The 12,194-nt window shown below is 43.2% G+C and overlaps 1 protein-coding gene across 1 annotated transcript in view; it reads right to left on the bottom strand.

Annotated features, from left to right (window-relative positions):
• Positions 1–4,593: 4,593 nt before the first annotated feature.
• The window catches only part of LOC307169567 (uncharacterized protein), a 199,603-nt gene continuing 192,002 nt past the window's right edge, over positions 4,594–12,194 (bottom strand). Inside the window, exon 2 of the mRNA XM_079890301.1 lies at positions 4,594–5,893. Within this exon, the coding sequence (XP_079746427.1) occupies positions 4,599–5,893 (1,295 nt within the window). The 3' untranslated portion in view covers positions 4,594–4,598. The remainder of the gene's footprint in view (positions 5,894–12,194) is intronic.

Raw genomic sequence — 12,194 nt, 5'->3', positions numbered from 1 at the left:
CTCTCTGTTCCATTTCCACCTCCCTCTCCTCTTCACCTCTGTTCCACATTCTCTTCCACCTCATTCTCCTCTTCACCTCTCTGTTCCATTTCCACCACCCTCTCCTCTTCACCTCTGTTCCACATTCTCTTCCACCTCATTCTCCTCTTCACCTCTCTGTTCCATTTCCACCACCCTCTCCTCTTCACCTCTCTGTTCCACATTCTCTTCCACCTCATTCTCCTCTTCACCTCTCTGTTCCATTTCCACCTCCCTCTCCTCTTCACCTCTGTTCCATTTCCACCTCCCTCTCCTCTTCACCTCTGTTCCACATTCTCTTCCACCTCCCTCTCCTCTTCAACTCTGTTCCATTTCCACCTCCCTCTCCTCTTCACCTCTGTTCCACATTCTCTTCCACCTCATTCTCCTCTTCACCTGTTCCATTTCCACCTCCCTCTCCTCTTCACCTCTCTGTTCCACATTCTCTTCCACCTCATTCTCCTCTTCACCTGTTCCATTTCCACCTCCCTCTCCTCTTCACCTCTCTGTTCCACATTCTCTTCCACCTCATTCTCCTCTTCACCTCTCTGTTCCATTTCCACCACCCTCTCCTCTTCACCTCTGTTCCACATTCTCTTCCACCTCATTCTCCTCTTCACCTCTCTGTTCCATTTCCACCACCCTCTCCTCTTCACCTCTCTGTTCCACATTCTCTTCCACCTCATTCTCCTCTTCACCTCTCTGTTCCATTTCCACCTCCCTCTCCTCTTCACCTCTGTTCCATTTCCACCTCCCTCTCCTCTTCACCTCTGTTCCACATTCTCTTCCACCTCCCTCTCCTCTTCAACTCTGTTCCATTTCCACCTCCCTCTCCTCTTCACCTCTGTTCCACATTCTCTTCCACCTCATTCTCCTCTTCACCTGTTCCATTTCCACCTCCCTCTCCTCTTCACCTCTCTGTTCCACATTCTCTTCCACCTCATTCTCCTCTTCACCTCTGTTCCATTTCCACCACCCTCTCCTCTTCACCTCTCTGTTCCACATTCTCTTCCACCTCATTCTCCTCTTCACCTCTCTGTTCCATTTCCACCTCCCTCTCCTCTTCACCTCTGTTCCATTTCCACCTCCCTCTCCTCTTCACCTCTGTTCCACATTCTCTTCCACCTCCCTCTCCTCTTCACCTCTGTTCCATTTCCACCTCCCTCTCCTCTTCACCTCTGTTCCACATTCTCTTCCACCTCATTCTCCTCTTCACCTCTCTGTTCCATTTCCACCTCCCTCTCCTCTTCACCTCTGTTCCACATTCTCTTCCACCTCATTCTCCTCTTCACCTCTGTTCCATTTCCACCTCCCTCTCCTCTTCACCTCTGTTCCATTTCCACCTCCCTCTCCTCTTCACCTCTGTTCCACATTCTCTTCCACCTCATTCTCCTCTTCACCTCTGTTCCATTTCCACCTCCCTCTCCTCTTCACCTCTGTTCCATTTCCACCTCCCTCTCCTCTTCACCTCTGTTCCACATTCTCTTCCACCTCATTCTCCTCTTCACCTCTGTTCCATTTCCACCACCCTCTCCTCTTCACCTCTGTTCCACATTCTCTTCCACCTCATTCTCCTCTTCACCTCTGTTCCATTTCCACCTCCTTCTCCTCTTCACCTCTGTTCCACATTCTCTTCCACCTCATTCTCCTCTTCACCTCTCTGTTCCATTTCCACCTCCATCTCCTCTTCACCTCTGTTCCACATTCTCTTCCACCTCATTCTCCTCTTCACCTCTCTGTTCCATTTCCACCTCCCTCTCCTCTTCACCTCTGTTCCATTTCCACCTCCCTCTCCTCTTCACCTCTGTTCCATTTCCACCTCCCTCTCCTCTTCACCTCTGTTCCACATTCTCTTCCACCTCATTCTCCTCTTCACCTCTCTGTTCCATTTCCACCTCCCTCTCCTCTTCACCTCTGTTCCATTTCCACCTCCCTCTCCTCTTCACCTCTGTTCCACATTCTCTTCCACCTCATTCTCCTCTTCACCTCTGTTCCACATTCTCTTCCACCTCATTCTCCTCTTCACCTCTCTGTTCCATTTCCACCTCCCTCTCCTCTTCACCTCTGTTCCATTTCCACCTCCCTCTCCTCTTCACCTCTGTTCCATTTCCACCTCCCTCTCCTCTTCACCTCTGTTCCACATTCTCTTCCACCTCATTCTCCTCTTCACCTCTGTTCCATTTCCACCTCCCTCTCCTCTTCACCTCTGTTCCACATTCTCTTCCACCTCATTCTCCTCTTCACCTCTGTTCCATTTCCACCTCCCTCTCCTCTTCACCTATCTGTTCCTTTTCCACAAAAGCATTTTGTCTGCACTATTTTTTAACCAAAAATGACACAGTAAGTAGTCGTTACACTACATCCTCATGCATTACTTTCTGCCAGGATTTTACGTGCTTTTCCAAATCAATGAAGTGACCTCGACATCCGGGTATTCCGGTTGTTGGTTGAACACAAGTTAACAGATATCAATCAACAAAGTGTCCTGTGCTCACCCCACACCGGCTATAGGTGGAGAGGAGAGATTTGGCTATAGGGTGATGTGTGGCTAACTTACACAGAAGAGCTTTGCTGCTCAGCACATGAAAATAAACTACTTACTGTGATCTCAGACTGTGTTTAAGTGGTTTCTCCAGTGTGGACCTTCATGTGTAGTTTTAGGCGACTTTTAATACAGAAACTTTTCCCACACTGATCACACGCGTGCGGCTTCTCTCCAGTGTGGATCATCTCATGTGTTTTCAGAAATGATGAATGACTGAATCTCTTGTCACAGTGTGAACACTTGTACGGTTGTTCTCCAGTGTGGATCTTCTCATGTGTTTTCAGATTTGATGGCTGATTGAATCTCTTGTCACAGTGTGAACACTTGTAAGGTTTCTCTCCAGTGTGGATCCTCTCATGTGTTTTCAGATGTACTGACAGACTGAATCTCTTGTCACAGTGTGAACACTTGTAAGGTTGTTCACCAGTGTGCATCTTCTCATGTGTTTTCAGAGCTGATGAATGACTGAATCTCTTGTCACAGTGTAAACACTTGTAAGGTTGTTCTCCAGTGTGGATCATCTCATGTGTTTTCAGAGCTGATGAATGACTGAATCTCTTGTCACAGTGTGAACACTTGTAAGGTTTTTCTCCAGTGTGGATCCTCTCATGTGTTTTCAGAGCTGATGAATGACTGAATCTCTTGTCACAGTGTGAACACTTGTAAGGTTTTTCTCCAGTGTGGATCCTCTCATGTGTTTTCAGATATGCTGATCGACTGAATGTCTTGTCACAGTGTGAACACTTGTAAGGTTTTTCTCCAGTGTGCATCTTCTCATGTGTTTTCAGATTTGATGGCTGACTGAATCTCTTGTCACAGTGTGAACACTTGTAAGGTTGTTCTCCAGTGTGGATCCTCTCATGTGTTTTCAGATTTACTGACTGACTGAATCTCTTGTCACAGTGTGAACACTTGTAAGGTTTTTCTCCAGTGTGGATCATCTCATGTGTTTTCAGATGTGGTGAATGACTGAATCTCTTGTCACAGTGTGAACACTTGTAAGGTTTTTCTCCAGTGTGGATCATCTCATGTGTTTTCAGATGTGGTGAATGACTGAATCTCTTGTCACAGTGTGAACACTTGTAAGGTTTTTCTCCAGTGTGGATCATCTCATGTGTTTTCAGATGTGGTGACTGACTGAATCTCTTGTCACAGTGTGAACATTTGTAAGGTTTCTCTCCAGTGTGGATCATCTCATGTGTTTTCAGATGTGCTGACAGACTGAATCTCTTGTCACAGTGTGAACACTTGTAAGGTTTCTCTCCAGTGTGGATTCTCTGGTGCAGTTTTAAACTGTGTGCTGTAGTAAAAGTCTTCTCACACTCAAAGCACATGTACTCTCTCACAACAGTGTGAATTTTCTGATGTGCGTGTAAATATGGCAGAAGTGAAAAACTTTTTCCACACACAGAACATGAATGTGGCTTCTCCTTCGTATGAACTCTCAGGTGTGCCTTCAGGACTGATGTACTAGGAAATGTTTTGCCGCAGTGATCACATGAGAACGGCTTCTCTCCGGTGTGGATCCTCATGTGTTGATTACGACTTGATATGTGTGTGAAACTCTTCCCACACTGATCACATGAGAACGGCTTCTCTCCGGTGTGGATCCTCGTGTGACACTCAAGACTTTGTTTGGTTGTGTAACTCTTTCCACACTGAGTGCAGGTGTAAGATTTCTTGGCTCTTCTTTCCTTTAAAAATGTCAGTTCTTCACTCTCCTCCTTTACTTCACTCAGTTCTTCACTTTCCTCCTTCACTTCACTCAGTTCTTCACTCTCCTCCTTCACTTCACTCAGTTCTTCACTCTCCTCCTTCACTTCACTCAGTTCTTCACTTTCCTCCTTCACTTCACTCAGTTCTTCACTCTCCTCCTTCACTTCACTCAGTTCTTCACTCTCCTCCTCCACTTCACTCAGTTCTTCACTTTCCTCCTTCACTTCACTCAGTTCTTCACTCTCCTCCTTCACTTCACTCAGTTCTTCACTCTCCTCCTTCACTTCACTCAGTTCTTCACTCTCCTCCTTCACTTCACTCAGTTCTTCACTCTCCTCTTCACTTCACTCAGTTCTTCACTCTCCTCCTTCACTTCACTCAGTTCTTCACTCTCCTCCTTCACTTCACTCAGTTCTTCACTCTCCTCCTTCACTTCACTCAGTTCTTCACTCTCCTCCTCCACTTCACTCAGTTCTTCACTTTCCTCCTTCACTTCACTCAGTTCTTCACTCTCCTCCTTCACTTCACTCAGTTCTTCACTCTCCTCCTTCACTTCACTCAGTTCTTCACTCTCCTCCTCCACTTCACTCAGTTCTTCACTTTCCTCCTTCACTTCACTCAGTTCTTCACTCTCCTCCTTCACTTCACTCAGTTCTTCACTCTCCTTCTTCACTTCACTCAGTTCTTCACTCTCCTCCTTCACTTCACTCAGTTCTTCACTTTCCTCCTTCACTTCACTCAGTTCTTCACTCTCCTCCTTCACTTCACTCAGTTCTTCACTCTCCTCCTCCACTTCACTCAGTTCTTCACTTTCCTCCTTCACTTCACTCAGTTCTTCACTCTCCTCCTTCACTTCACTCAGTTCTTCACTCTCCTCCTTCACTTCACTCAGTTCTTCACTCTCCTCCTCCACTTCACTCAGTTCTTCACTTTCCTCCTCCACTTCACTCAGTTCTTCACTTTCCTCCTTCACTTCACTCAGTTCTTCACTCTCCTCCTTCACTTCACTCAGTTCTTCACTCTCCTCCTTCACTTCACTCAGTTCTTCACTCTCCTGCTTCACTTCACTCAGTTCTTCACTCTCCACCTTCACTTCACTCAGTTCTTCACTCTCCTCCTTCACTTCACTCAGTTCTTCACTCTCCTGCTTCACTTCACTCAGTTCTTCACTCTCCTCCTTCACTTCACTCAGTTCTTCACTCTCCTCCTTCACTTCATTCAGTTCTTCACTCTCCTCCTTTACTTCACTCAGTTCTTCACTTTCCTCCTTCACTTCACTCAGTTCTTCACTCTCCTCCTTCACTTCACTCAGTTCTTCACTCTTCTCCTTCACTTCACTCAGTTCTTCACTCTCCTCCTTCACTTCACTCAGTTCTTCACTCTCCTGCTTCACTTCACTCAGTTCTTCACTCTCCTCCTTCACTTCACTCAGTTCTTCACTCTCCTCCTTCACTTCACTCAGTTCTTCACTCTCCTCCTTCACTTCACTCAGTTCTTCACTCTCCTCCTTCACTTCCATCAGTTCTTCACTCTCCACCTTCACTTCCATCAGTTCTTCACTCTCCTCCTTCACTTCACTCAGTTCTTCACTCTCCTCCTTCACTTCCATCAGGTCTGACATGAAAGACAAAAATATTAAATTTAATTTTCAGTACATCAAAATAATTAACAGAGAGAAATATAAAGTGAAAGGACATGAAAGTGAGCCTTGATGTAATGGTAGAAAGTAGACAACTGCTATAAAATATTATGATAATTTGATGCCTTTTTATAAATTGATTATATGTCCTTGAAACTTTCCATGATTGTGAAGGTGGAAAAGGTGGCGTCAAAAGGCAAGTGAATGGTTTCGAATTGATCATTTGCATTTGCCTATTATTATCTGTCTACAGAAAAATGAAAGGAATTGCCAAAATCTGTAATTGTTTCAATACTTTTGGAGGGGACTGTATATGTTTGACATCTAAGATGAATATGAGGGAAGAGATAGGTATTTACATTTGGATCTGATACACAACTTAGTCAAGTCAAGTTTATTTATATAGCGCTTTTCACAATACAGATTGTATCAAAGCAGCTTCACAGTATTAAATTAAAATAATACATCAATGCTTGTTTCTAGTGGAAAATGTCCACGTTTGATAATGCTGATCAATAGAATTATTGATTGATTAATTAAATGAAATATCCCAAATATCCCCAACTGAGCAAGCCAAAGGCAACAGTGGCAAGGAACTGAAAAACTCCATCAGGTGACCTAATGGAGAAAAAAAAACCTTGGGAGAACCCAGGCTCAGTCGGGGGCCAGTTCTCCTCTGGTGTTTATGAACTAGAGGTCAGATTTAACTGTAAGATTAAAAGTATTATATGAATGCCTGGCTGAAGAGATGCGTCTTTAATCTAGTTTTAAACTGGGAGAGCGAGGCTGAGCAACTAACAGTATCAGGAAGACTATTCCAGAGTTTAGGAGCTAAATGTGAAAATGCTCTCCCTCCTTTGGTGAATCTGGATATCCTAGGTATGACCAAAAGCCTTGAATTTAGTGATCTTAAAGAGCGTGATGGATTATAGGGCGATAGAAGATCCGTTAAATAGACTGGAGCTAAGCCATTTAGGGCTTTATAAGTCAGTAGCAATACCTTGTAATTAATACGGAACTTTATAGGTAACCAATGTAGTGATGATAAAATTGGTGTTATATGATCATATTTTCTTGATCTAGTAAGAACTCTAGCGGCGGCATTTTGGACTAACTGTAGCTTGTTTATTGAGAATGCAGGACAACCGGCTAATAAAGCATTACCGTAATCTAGTCTCGAGGTCATGAATGCATGAACTAACTTTTCTGCATCAGAAACGTCTCAGGTTACGACTGTAACCTATGTTCCCTGAGAACAGGGAACGAGACACTACGTCAGAATGACGCAATGGGGAACGCCTCAGGCGTGACAGGTGTCTGAAATCAAATATCAACTCACGTCAATCATGTTGACCGGCGACAGCCCGTGAATCATCAGCTTGATTGATTAACGCGCGACCTGGATGTATAAAGGGGAGCCTTGCACACAAGACAACATCCTATCGTCTGAAGGGACTGTTGCAGGCAGGCCCCGAGGCATGGCAGAAAGACGTAGTGTCTCGTTCCCTGTTCTCAGGGAACATAGGTTACAGTCGTAACCTGAGACGTTCCCTTTCGAAAGGGAATTCTACACTACGTCAGAATGCCGCAATGGGGAACGATATACCAACGCCACCATGCTAAGGGGAGTGCATGCCCTCAGGTCACAATGGGCTGTCAGTGACAGCATTCCCTACGGTCATAGCCCAAGCTAAAGGATACCACAGAAAAACCTCTGCAGATTTAAAGGAAGGTCTACCTGGGCCAGCTCAAAGGCCTAGGACCACAATTCAAAAACTAGAAAGGGTCCCTTCTAGGGAATGTGGCTAGGGGACCCGAGGGAATCCCAGCCAGTCACTATTCAGGGGAAGGTGCCACCTGAAATGCCACCAGGCAGGCCTGACCTGGTGTCACTACATAAGACACTACAGTCTGGCCACTTCCTGTCTGTCCGAAGACAGAGCCTCTGGACACTTGCCTTTGGAAGGCATCCAACCCGAGGGACTGCGCTCAGGCAGTGAACCACTCAGCCCGGATCTCAGAGACGGGACATCCTGGAGAGTATGACTCAGCATAGTGCTTTACAGCCCTTACAAGCGAGGGGAGTTTCTCTACTCGATCCATGGATCTACCCAGTGTTTGTGTTTCAAAACACTGAGGAGGCCTGTGAGGGCCTAAAGGGAGCTTACCTCCAGGAAGACCTGGTAGGACCTCTAACCTGGTGACCACAACATGGGGGAGCTTGTATTCAACAACAATTAAAATACGACCCTCATATCTGCAGGATGACTCTGAAAGTAGAGGAAGCCTGAAACATGCAATATGTATATGGAAGCGCGTCTCGTGTGTGTAGAGTTTGCGTGTGTGTGCGTGAGCGACTTACGATGTGATGTGCATTTCATATGTATTAGTTTGAGCATTCAGCAGTATACATGTATGTGTGACTACTTAGTATATGTGTATGTAAGGGTTTCATATGTGCGTGAATGAAGTTTGATTTAAGCCCTAGACGGCGCCTCATATTCCTTCTGGTGAAATCTCAAAATATAATTTTCAAAAGACAGGTTGCAGTCTTGTATAACACCCAGGTATTTTACTGTAGTGGATAAAGTAACAGGACATCCTACTATGTTAAAGTTGTAGTGTGAGAGGTTTTGTGGGCGTTTTTTAAACCGATGATTAGTACCTCTGTCTTGTCTGGATTTAATAAAAGAAAATTGCGCGTCATCCAATCTTTTATATCTTTAACACACTCTGTCAATTTGGATATTTAACGTTTTCATCTGGCCGTGATGAAATATTTGAGTGTCATCAGCATAACAATGGAAACTAATTCCATGTTTCCTTATAATATTTCCAAGTGGCAGCATATATATTGAGAATAACAGAGGGCCTAACACAGATCCCTGCGGTACTCCACTTAGAAGATATAACCTTTTGTTTGAACCCACCCATTGCTCATGTGACCAAAAGTATTGGAACATGTGACTGGCAGGTGTGTTTTGTTGCCCTGGCATGTCCTATTACATTGATTATTCAAACAATAAATAGCACTGAATGTCTGCGCTCAGTTTCAGATTTTGGTTTTGCCTGTGCAGACTGCATTTATAGTTAGACGTGTAACCAACATGATAACAAGATAGCAGTCCATGAGTGAAAAACAAGCAATTGTGAAGCTGAGAGAAAATGGAAAATCAATTAGAGCCATTGCACAAACATTGGCCATAGCCAGTACAACCATTTGAAAATTACTGAGGAAGAAAGAAACCTCTGGTATACTAAGTAACAGACCTCGAAAGGGTAGACCAAGGAAACATCAGCAGTTGACAACAGAAACATTGTGAAACAAAACAACAAAGGAGTTTATCAGGGGCAAGAAGTGAAAAGTTTTAGACTGGCCAAGTCAATCTCCAGACTTAAACACTATAGAGCATACATTTTACCTGCTAAAAAAAGAGACTGAAGGGAGTAACCCCCCAGAACAAACAACAACTGAAAAAGGCTGCGCTGAAAGCCTGGAAAAGCATTACAAAAGAAGAATGCAGGAGTTTGGTGATGTCAATGGGTCACAGGCTTGATGCAGTTATTGCAAGCAAAGGATTTGCAACTAAATATTAAGTCTTATTCAATTTAATGAATAAGGACTGGAAACACTTCCCATAAATCCTGATGTACTTGGTACATCATAAAAAGGATGGCGTATACGCTAATATTAGTCTCTCTGTTTATCCCGAGGTTTACCGCTGTCTGCCGGATCCAGGCCGTATCCAGATCTGATGAAGGACCAGGGCCAGGACACGATGACAACGCAGTCCTGAAGTGTCAACTATTCTCTCCCCTGTGAAGGCCTCCTTCCCTTTACCTCTAAACAGATAAAACGTTGTCGGGATAATTCCGGTTTGTGTGGCAACGCAGACGTGACCATTTCTGAACTATACATTTGTAAGGCCTAACAATTACAGAACACACAACAGAGCTTTGTCACGGACACCCTCAGCATATAGCTGGTGAGTCCCATGAAACTAGTGCTCCTCGACAGGTAGAGAAACAAGCCGATCAACTTACTAATCGATGGCACAAACAGGGAGCGAGACCCAAAGGCACTCGAGACATCAGATTGTCACAAGCATCATATATTGCCGCAGTAGCATCCTCTACCCCAGATACAGCTCTGACAAGGATTGCAAACACTGGTCTCCAACTAGGGATGGGCGATATGGCCTAAAAAACTTATCACGATAATTTCAGGGATTTATTGCGATAACGATACAAATGACGATAAATTATTTTCTTCTGTAAAATATCAGATTATGTTATTTTTAAGTTGTGTTCCAGTGACTGTGCTGAAAAACATCACACAACAATTACACAATAATAATTCAAATCAATTACAAGTTTAAAATGTAAACACAGATTCTTTATTTATTTATACTCTCATGGTGCAAAAATAGTGCAAAGCAAACAGCAAAAGTAACAATCACCAACCATGTCTTCAGTTGTGTTTCAAAATTACAACAGAGTACAACTGCAAATAAATCCTGATAAAGTAACAAACATGTTAAAGTAACCTGATAAAGTAAAGAAGTTCAGAGTGAAACACACTCTTAGAATGTAAATATAATACGTAAGTGGAACATGCTAACACCAATTAGGTAGTTAAATTATCAACACTCTTGTCCCATGGAACAAATTGTAAAAATAGTGCAAACACTGTATCAAAAAGTAATGATCCCAACTATGTCTTCAGATAGTTTACAAAATAGTGCAAAACAAGATGATAAATTAAAAAACAATAAATCAATAAATTAAATTTAAATAAAAGTTTAATTAAACTGTAAACACTGATATACTCTTGCAAAATATAGAAATGAGGCTGACATGAACTGGTAGTGCAAGTTGTATAACACACATACTAGTGTGATTCAGTAGCTTTCAAAAAGAGAACAGGGCTCACACCTTAAGATTTTTGGTCAAGAAGACCAACATATTCACTGTAGCTGGTTTCAGAAGAGACTTTGGCATGTCACTACATTTCCAGCAGCGCTGAACACCCTCTCTGAGGGTGTACTAGTGGCGGGGATGCACAAGTACTTTTTCACCAAACGACTGATGTTAGGGAAATTCACCTCATGTACCTTCCACCACGTAAGGGGATTGCTTTCACCATCTGCAAGTGGCCCATGCAGGTAGTTGTTTAATTCAGCCTCAATTTTCTCTGTTTCAGAAAGGGTAGTCATCTCAGCAGCTGGTTTCTTGAAAAAACTTCCAAGACTCTTCTTCTGCCTTTTAGATGCACTCTGAGCTTCTTTTGTTGATTCAGATGACGTTACAGGGGTAGAAGAGCCAGCATCACTTGGCATGACAGAAAGGGATTCCACCTCTCTGACTACTCTGGCTTTGATGACCAGGATCTCTTCTTGACTCATATACTGAGTGCGGAAGCGTGGATCAAGAATTGTTGCCATGTTGATCAGTTCCTGAACCTCTTGGTCACCATATTTGGTGTTCATGTAGTCCAATATTGAACTTTTAATTGTCCTGGTGAGATCTGTGTCTTCATCTTTCCCCTGCAGCAGCTCACTGTTGAATAGGTGAAGAGTAGGCTTCAAGCATGACACTGTGACATAGTTTTCAGAAGAGAGGGCATCTGTAAAATCAAGAAGAGGCCCAAGTGCTTTACTGACAGAGTCTAGGACATCAATATCTTGCCAAGTAGGCACCAGATGCCTGGTTGACCTGTCAGCAGCCAGGACTTGCGTAATGGCCTTCTCTTGCTCAAGTATCCGCTCGATCATCTTCTGCCTTGATCCCCATCGTGTTGGCGATTCAGTCACAAGTTTGTGTGGCGGAAGGCCAAGTTCTACTTGAGCATCTTTGAGTGTTCGCTGCTTTTTCCAGCTGTGCGAAAAAACACTGACAATCTTCTTACAGACTCCCACAGCTCTGTCAATCCTGGTATCCCTCATGCTTCTCTCTGCAAAACAACAACAAAACTATTTATTTTTATGCATTTATTTATGTTTCTTTTGCACAAGAATAAAATAAATACAATAAAAAACAAACAAAAACAAAAAAAAGTTAAAAGAAAAAAGTTAAAGTTCAGTTAAAATTAAAATAGTTGAAACTAAAAAAATCATTTAAATAAATGAACATTTAATATTAAATGCACATAATATAAACATTAGCTAATGTAATGAATACATAAATACAGTTAATATTAAGCTCATGTTTGCTAAGTGTGCATGCATTAAATATACTGACACTAAGAGAAAGAGTAAACTTACCAATAGCAATGTG

This window comes from Squalius cephalus (assembly GCF_949319135.1).
Source record: "Squalius cephalus genome assembly, chromosome: 1".
Classification (NCBI taxonomy): Eukaryota; Metazoa; Chordata; class Actinopteri; order Cypriniformes; family Leuciscidae; genus Squalius; species Squalius cephalus.
This window is presented reverse-complemented; position numbering and strand designations above follow the sequence as displayed.